At 32.3% G+C, this 9,287-nt stretch overlaps 1 protein-coding gene across 1 annotated transcript; it reads left to right on the top strand.

Moving 5' to 3' along the window:
• Positions 1-3,429: 3,429 nt before the first annotated feature.
• LOC139858748 (ferredoxin--NADP reductase, leaf-type isozyme, chloroplastic-like) lies at positions 3,430-7,802 on the top strand. Its single transcript, XM_071847586.1, has 10 exons — positions 3,430-3,627; positions 4,288-4,528; positions 4,902-5,038; positions 5,191-5,269; positions 5,360-5,451; positions 6,553-6,630; positions 6,704-6,766; positions 6,856-7,090; positions 7,183-7,298; positions 7,568-7,802. Exons 1-9 carry the CDS (start codon positions 3,517-3,519, stop codon positions 7,248-7,250), a joined length of 1,104 nt encoding a protein of 367 aa, XP_071703687.1. The 5' UTR covers positions 3,430-3,516; the 3' UTR covers positions 7,251-7,298; positions 7,568-7,802.
• Positions 7,803-9,287: the final 1,485 nt, after the last annotated feature.

Below are 9,287 nucleotides of genomic sequence, written 5' to 3' on the forward strand. Positions count from 1 at the left end.
AGAAATACAAACAGTCTGTAGTTAAAACGTCTACGGGTGTGCAGACATAAGACATAATAAGATCTTCAATTTATTATGAAAGCATATTAGTTGATTAGGATTCACCTGTAACTTATCATTTTCTTGTGTTACTCTGGCTTAGTTTCAATAATCTTTATTATGCATACAAAGTTGAATATGAACAATTATTGAATCACAAAACTTTTGGTCAGTTATGTGTGCATACATTTGGGATATAGGACCCGTGAGAACGTGATTGATCTGGGTCGACACCGTACAAATTTTACTCCAGAAAGATAAGTAAGCTCTTACATTATTGTTTCTAGTTTTATCATTTGTATCCTGGAACGAATTGATGGTGTTTTTTTATGATATATCATGTTCAACTGTTAGTAGCATTTTGGATTCATGTCCCTGGTATGTACTACTATATCAACTTTTTAATACATATAACAGGTTACTTGTCCTACACAAGTAGGATCAGAAAGAAGGCAGATAATTACACACATTATTGTGGTTGTACTTAATATTTAAGTTGTACTATATTCTTGGAAAAATAAGTGGAAAAAAAAAAGTTTGTGGAACCAAAGTTTTTGTTAAGCATGAAATGTTTAAAGTGAAATATATTGTGTAGCATTATTATTCAAAACAGATTCCCTGTACATAATTTGTTTTCCTTGGGTGCACATGGCATCAATGATTTGAGATGCTTATTATTTTCTTGATTTTCTTGATTTTTGTGATTCTTTCTGTTTATTCTGATTGGGATTGGCTTCTATTATTATCTCACTTGTTGGTTCAATTTCAAATCATCCACTCATTTATGTGATTGATTGATTATTTAAGATATGCAATGTTTGTATATCACTGGATTTGTGTGATTTAGAAATTAGAATCCTGAGTTTTAGACAACAATCATTTGGACAACTTGGTTATCCCTGGATAATTATGATGGCTAGAATTACCAATTTCATCTTCTTCTTTTTTAACCGGCAAAATTTTATTACTCAAAAACTCTCTAGCAAGGCGTTAAGAGATGAATTGCAAGGGCTTTAGAATCCATAAGTTCCAATTAGAAACTAGATGATTTCTATTTTTCAGCCAATTACATATATTTCTTTAAGGAATGATGATTAGTTTATCATTACTCGAATCATGCAACTTAAACACTCATACTATTTACACAGAATCTGACAAACAAGTCACAACCAGCACCTCATTGCATTCAAGACTTAAGTTATAACCTATATATAGGTTATAAACAAAACCTTGATGTCAATTACAATAGTAACTAAGGTATGAAACTACAAGACCACAAGCACAAACTCCAGGACGAAAAGCATTCCTTATGTATGAAAGCATTCATGTTTATTTCATAGTTATAACTTCAAACTTGGAAACTGTTGGGCTATAAATAGTATTGTGCATGATCCGAGCATCTGTAAGCAGTGTATTTCTTTTACTAGGCTTAATTACGACTTGAACAGAATTCTGGGCTTTTGGCCCAACTCATCTAACAACTTTAGCTCAACTCAACGACAACACCTTTTCATCCCAAGTTGAATAAAAAAAGGGAAATTGTTCAAAATACGCTTTTTTTTAAGGCTTCAAACAAAATACACTTTTTAAAAAAAAATTGTCTTTTTACACCATTCAGTAGACGAAATTTCAGTCTACCACCTTTATCTGTCGTCTACTACCATTTTTAAAAAGTAGTAGACAGTAACAACAAGGTAGTAGAGAGTGAGAACAAAGCAGTAGACAGCCAATTACAAGGTAGCTGACCGTCTACTGTCTTGTTGTTATTGTCTACTACCTTGTTGTAGGTGTCGACACCAATAATACATATCAGTCGACACCTACAACAAGGTAGTAGACAGTAACAACAAGGCAGTAGACGGTCAGCTACCTTGTAATTGACTGTCTACTGCTTTGTTCTCACTGTCTACTACCTTGTTGTTACTGTCAACTACTTTGTAAAAATGGTAGTAGACGACAGATAAAGGTGGTAGACAGAAATCCCGTCTACCGAATGGTGTAAAAAGACATTTTTTTTTAAAAAAGTGTATTTTGTTTGAAGGCTTAAAAAAAGTGTATTTTCATCCCATCATTAATCATTAATTAAATTAAATTTTATTTTAAAACAATAGTAGCCTTATGACTATTCATGGCCCATGAGCCTTATGGGAATTTTTTTCTACCTAATATCAGTAAGCTTAATTTTTATTGTAACTAATTACATTACATTACAATTATAATAATAATTACAAAATTATAATTATAATCATAGGTTAATGCTACAAACAAAAACATTTTAAAAGCATTGATGTTAAATTACCATTACCATTACCATTTCACTCTATAATAGGTTATGTTAAGCACTTAATTCAGCGATGATAAGTAATACAGTATATGGTATATGGTCATGACTATGGTGAACCTTTCAACTAAGAGATTGAGGGTTCGAGTCCCGCTATAGACATATTCAGAGGCTAAACATAGAGTATTGTTGAGAGGGCCATAGCCCACCTAGAATTTGAACTACAAATGTAAAAATTTGTGATATTTTAAGATAGATTTACAATTTTTCTCTTTACGGTCCTCCTAAAAATTGGTACTATTATTTCTGGCTCTTCTACTAAAGTTTTTGACGTTCCGTCACTGAACATATTTCATAAATTATTGTAAATATTGGTGTAATGTGTGTGTTAGTTTGACTTTAAAAAAGGGTATATGGTCATGTTACTTATTTCTTTGGAAGATAATTCCTTATATCCCTAGTATAACAGTGGCAACAACATAAATTTTTTTCACTCGGAGCAAAAAAATTTTAAAAATTATAGCAACTTTTTTGGGTAAAATAAGGAAGTTTTTGGGCAAATATAGAGGTTTTTGGGCAAATATAGAGGTTTTCGGGCAAAATTTGGAGATTTTTGGGCAAAATTTAAAAGTTTTGAGGCAAAATATGGAGACTTTGGGACAAAAATAAAGTTTCACTGGGGGCAAATTCAAAATACCCAAAAATTTTATACTGAATATTACAAATTCACTGGGAACGACTGTCCCCGCCTGTCCTGTTTCGCCACTACTAGTAGAAGCTAACTATAAACACGAAATCTTTGAAGGGCCAAACATGCAACTTAAAAAAAAAAAAAAAAAAAAAAAAAAAAAAAAAAAAATCAAAAAGGATATTTGCATTGTATAGAATTTAAGTTGTTTTTTTCATTTTTTTAAAACAAAAAGATCATGTATGCTTTTTATTTTGTAATAATATAACTAATTAAATGCTAATATATCAGAATTCAAAATTGTGGCCACATAAGCTCACAAGTGTAAAAAGACAACACAAATTTCTTATCCTTACATCTGCCACTGCCATTGGCTTTCTAGTTTCCTCCATCCAAAACTCACAAATATCCATTTCATTCACAATCACATTTTTTCATCACTCATACTATATCTTCCATTTCTCTATAATCTTTTCAATCTTCATTTTATTTTATTCAATCAGCCAATATGGCTTCTTCTTCTGTTAGTGCAATTGTCTCCCTTTCATCTTCAAAATCCACTGCTATTTCATCTAGAGCATCATCACTCATCCCTCAAGATAGAGTCTCCTTTACCAAGGTACTTATTACAAAAAGTTCACTTTTTTATTATACATTTCATGTTGGTTTTGCATGGTTTGTATATATTGAAATGGGTTTTGCTTAGTTTAGTATATTTAATTTTCATTAATAGATTATTAGTGATTTGTAATACATGGCACTTAATATTGATTATTCTTTTATATTTAGATTTAGAAGACAGTTTGATTGCACTTGACTTAAATGCTTTTATATCATCAATACATAAGAGCTTATATTATATATTGTTCTTCACAGATCATGTGATCAACAAACTTAGAAGCTATTAAGTAACTTTAATTTAAAGCATTTTCTATAAAGATTACACCTTTCATATTATGTGACTGAAACTTGTTGCAATTTTCTGTAACAGAGATGATATGAATTGATCAGTAAGTCTAAACCATGATCATTAGTGATAATAACTGCCACTATGAGTTGGATGGGTTACAAAGAATGAAAGAAATTGAATCTTGTTTTTAGAAAACAATATAGATATAAATCAATATAGATTTTATATATAATGTAAGTCTATCATGTGATATTGTGTCCATTAATTAAGTGATCAATTTTGCATCAATTGACATTGTATATTTGTACACTAGCTTGTTTATGTGAACTTTGAATGAAATGAAGGTTTTTGAATTTATTGCTGTTTCAGGTTCCATATTACAAAAATGTTTCAACAAGTGGTAAATCATTATCAATTAGAGCCCAAGTTACAGCAGATACTGAGGCACCTCCTGCAAAAGTAGAAAAAATATCTAAGAAACAAGAAGAAGGTGTGGTTACGAATAAATATCGGCCAAAGGAACCATATGTTGGTCGGTGCCTTCTCAACACTAAGATCACCGGTGATGATGCCCCCGGTGAAACTTGGCATATGGTATTCACCACCGAGGGTATGTTTACGAGTCTTATAAGTCAACTTAGTTAAGATATCAACTAACACCGATACGGCTCTATAAAACTGTCTTTTGGAAGTTAAAGATTCAAACTTTTTAAGTATAAAACTGTCTTTTAGAAGTTAAAGACTCAAACTTTTTAAGTATAAAACTGTCTTTTAGAAGTTAAAGATTGAAACTTTTAAAGTATAAAACTGTCCCTTAGAAGTTAAAGATTCAAACTTTTAAGTATAAAACCGTCTTTTAGAAGTTAAAGATTCAAACTTTTGTAGCATAAAACTGTCTTATAAAAATTAAAGGTTCAAACTTTATAAAGATTTATTTTGCAAGCAAAGTGGTATAAGAATTGTGTGTTTTTTGGACTTATCAGGTGAGATCCCATACAAGGAAGGACAATCCATTGGTGTAATTCCAGATGGGATCGATCCGAAGAACGGGAAGCCGCACAAGCTGAGATTGTACTCCATTGCTAGCAGTGCTCTTGGTGACTTTGGAGACTCTAAAACAGTAAGCTCTTTAAATAATTAAATAAATAGAACAATAATAATATAGAGTTAAGAATAAAAGCTGATATTATAATGCAGAAATATATTTGTTATAATAAGATATCCTGGAAATGTCACTCTGTATCTGAGTAGCAAAACTTGGCATTTTATTAGGTATCCTTATGTGTAAAAAGACTCGTCTACACGAATGACCAAGGGGAAGAAGTTAAAGGAGTTTGCTCAAACTTTTTATGTAAGAATAATTTACTGATTATTTTGGTTGATATAAATCTTTAATTTTCTGACGTTGGTTTTTGCATACAATGTTATGTTGGCAATTCAGGTGACCTTAAGCCTGGAGCTGAGGTGCAAATAACAGGCCCAGTTGGAAAAGAAATGCTTATGCCAAAGGATCCTAATGCAACTGTTATAATGGTGGTTTTGTCGCTCTTAAATAAGATATTCATACTCACATTTATATCTGGCAAACCGGTTAGGTTGAGTCGGTTTGGGTAACGGGTCAAAACGGTTTGAGTTGAAATGGGTCATAGGTCAAACGGATCAGATTTTTAAACTGGTCCAAATGAGTCAGGTTGGTAACGGGTCGAAACGGGTCGAAACGGGTCATAGGTCAAATGGGTCCAAATGGATCATATACTTCTACATTTATGATTACGTTTTACGTTTATATTTAAGTTTTACATTTATACTTTTACATTTGATTTTTACGTTTATAATTATGCTTGATGGATGAAACTTGTTAAGATTTTTATGACCCATTAGACCTGTCCATATTTATTAAGCTAGTTGACCTGACCTATCCATATCTATTGAGCTTTAGGAATTGATACCCAGTTGACCTGTTCCTTTATATTTTATGTAGGACCTAATAGGTTGGAGGGAAACCTATTGGACCTTTTTTTAAGTTTTGGTTTACATTACTAGACCTCATTTTTCTAGTTGACCCGAATGCTTGATCCAATTGACCCAATTTGAGAGTATGGGTCTCGATTGTCAGGCATACTCACAGTAACATTTGAGTTGTAGCGTATTAGAGGGTGTGCAAAATAGGACATCAAACAGAGCCAAAATTTTTGAAAGGGCCCGAGATTCTGAAACGTTTTATATACTTGTTTTGCTATCAGTTCAAGTAGGTCAGAAAAAGCTTGCAATAGCAAAGAAGGTTTTTTTCTTCTTTTGACACAAATTACCCTTAGTCATAAGTCATTTTGATTGAAGGACCTTGGAAACAATGATAACTTATTTTGCTATTTATAATGATAACTTTTTAGTACTCCAGTAATATTATCTTTTTATATGTATTGAAAAAGTAAACGTTTATAATGACCCATTTTTATATCTCGAACATGAACTTATAAATTAATGAGACGATCATGCATTTGAGTTGGGAGCTATCTAAAGTACTTTCAATTAGGACGACTGAAAACTTTCACCAAACTGTTTCTAAAAAACAATGTTGCAGTTTACATGATTACAGAACACGGCTTCTTTGCTAACTGACTTCTACGAATGCAGCTTGCAACAGGAACTGGTATTGCTCCTTTCCGTTCATTTATGTGGAAAATGTTCTTTGAGAAGCATGAAGATTATCAGGTACCCATGACTTCAATGAATCTTGTGGAATGATAATTGACTTTATAATCTCAACTTTATATCTAAATTGCAGTTCAATGGTTTGGCATGGCTCTTTTTGGGAGTTCCCACAAGTAGTTCCCTGTTATACAAAGAGGTAAACAAAAGTTATTGTCTTTCGTCTTGCAAGATCAAAATCTGTATAGAATGAGTCTAAAGTTACATTATGGTCTTTGAATCTTATAGGAATTTGAGAAAATGAAGGAGATGAAACCGGATAACCTACGTGTTGATTTTGCTGTGAGTAGAGAGCAAACAAACGAGAAGGGCGAAAAAATGTACATTCAAACAAGAATGGCTCAATATGACAGAGAATTATGGGAATTACTAAAGAAAGATAACACCTTTGTGTACATGTGTGGGCTTAAGGGCATGGAAAAGGGTATTGATGACATTATGGTCACATTGGCTGCTGAAGATGGTAAGTGGGGTGGCAAATTACTAAAATACCCCTCAAATGCACTATCTTTTCGCGTTTCTTGATATGCATTTTTGTGTTTGTGTTTTTGGTAGGCATTGATTGGGTACAATACAAGAAGCAGTTGAAGAAGGAGGGACAATGGAATGTAGAAGTTTATTAAGTTGTCATTGTTTCTTCTTGTACAAATGCAGCCCTCTCTTGTAGATAGGTAACCTCCTGTTTTTGTAATTTGAATTTGACTTATTTTTTTTATATGAACCAAGTCTATTGTTATGGGCTTTTACCACATTTTAGTATTTTTGAGGGCATGGGTTATGAAAGCATATACTACAATTATGGAAATAAGATTCTCTTCAAATTATGCTTGTCTCATGTTTTACATGATTATGGATCATCATCGTGATTATGCAATAAGGATAATAAAAAGATTGAGAAAAATAGATTATAACGCTTGTGTTTTTAAATTCCTTCGTCTAGCTCTAGATGGAAGTTTCAAGTGCACATTTGAAGGAATATTGAACCAGTAATGGCACTAAGTGAAAGAGTTTCATCTACAACATGAATGTAATAATGGTAACATATTGTTCCTAAGTACGTTTAGAGTTGATGATGTACATGTCTTCGATTTCATATGATTTCCAGATCATTTTGGTTTGTAATATTGAGATCACATAGTCATTGATCATAAGCTACTTCTCTCGTGTTTTGGTTGGATCGTTTTTTGTTATTATTATGTGTTCACTTTTGGTAGTTACGAAAGATCTTTTAAATTCGCGACAAAACAAGTAGTTTTCTTAGCAACAAATTAGTCACTTTATATTCTTTTTACAACTTATTAACTAAAAGATGCAAAACTAATATTTTGTTTCACCAAAATGAAGTTAAGTAGGCCAATGTCAATTGTGGTTGTTTGAACTATACTTATTTCATCAATATTCTTATTCAATTTAATTCTATTCAAACACTCAAACTTGTACCAATTGTATGTATCCTAGGGGATACACGCATAAAAACATCATTTTTATATAGACGAATGGATCCAAAAGCATAAAAGATGGCAATATTTGACAGTTTTTAGCATTTGCCGTCCAGCACTCAGTAGGCCGCCCAGCGTCATGCGTAAGCCCTGTAGGCAGCTTCTATGCTTAAGCCGTTTTACTAGGCGCGTGAGCGACACGCAGCCACGTCAGCCGCACTAAGGTCGGTTCCGGATACTTCGCATAAAAGAATTAATCAGTGATTTGACACGTGTATCCCGAGAATTTCGGACATTCTACACCTATAAAAAGACCCCTTGGGTCACTGCATTTATCATCTGAACTTCAGTTAGAGAGAATTATACTTTCTCTCTCACACAGTCTTTCTCACTCTAAAGCACATTAACCGCTTAGCATCAGAACGCTAGACGGATCAACTACAGATTGATCCAAAGACTGATTGAGGCCACCCCACGGATCTCTCATCCATGTTCCGTGTGATGACCCGGAAATTTCCGATCATATTTAAACTTTAATATTTATATATATCCGACACGATAAGCAAAATTTGTAATGTTGAGCCTCGAAAGTTTTGAAACTATATTTCTGTAATCAAATATCCTTTGACCATGCCAAACGATTCACGAACAATTAGGTGTAAATAAATATATATATATATACATATACATATGTCTGATTTTAAATTGAGTTATATTAATGAAACATTGAACGGATTAGTTATTATGAATATAAGCTCTGAGATCTATCTTATGAACTTGGAAATGCTATCAATGTATTGAATGAATAATATGTTACATGAATGTATTTGTTCAATGTAAGTTCATCGACGAGATTAAAAGATAATATCAAATGATTGAATTATCAAATACATTGAATTAGGATTACGAGTCTCGGTTATGAGGTCCACTTTGAATTAGAGAACTCTTACTTTTAACGGTATTCGGAAATAATGGTGAAGTGATCTTCGAATAAGAACAAAGTATCACTTATTGGGAGTTAGACAAAAGTTAGTGGAGAATCGAATTTCATAATACTCGATTTATCATATAGAAGGAATAATTGGGATAAGATTCGTTGACTAGATAAACCCATTTGATATGTTATATTAAGATATATTATTTAGAAAGTTAAAGAAATTAAACTAAACATTTACGCATAAAAGAATGAAATCAAATTAAGTTTTAAAGCATAAACGTTAT

Source organism: Rutidosis leptorrhynchoides, chromosome 7, assembly GCF_046630445.1.
Source record: "Rutidosis leptorrhynchoides isolate AG116_Rl617_1_P2 chromosome 7, CSIRO_AGI_Rlap_v1, whole genome shotgun sequence".
NCBI classification, from domain to species: domain Eukaryota; kingdom Viridiplantae; phylum Streptophyta; class Magnoliopsida; order Asterales; family Asteraceae; genus Rutidosis; species Rutidosis leptorrhynchoides.

Excerpts from the sequence above, each read along its gene's own strand:
- LOC139858748 (XM_071847586.1), top strand. The coding sequence starts at position 3,517 with ATGGCTTCTTCTTCTGTTAGTGCAATTGTCTCCCTTTCATCTTCAAAA. Across the intron at positions 4,529-4,901 it reads TATGGTATTCACCACCGAGG|GTGAGATCCCATACAAGGAA; the intron begins GTATGTTTACGA and ends TGGACTTATCAG. Across the intron at positions 5,452-6,552 it reads CTAATGCAACTGTTATAATG|CTTGCAACAGGAACTGGTAT; the intron begins GTGGTTTTGTCG and ends CTACGAATGCAG.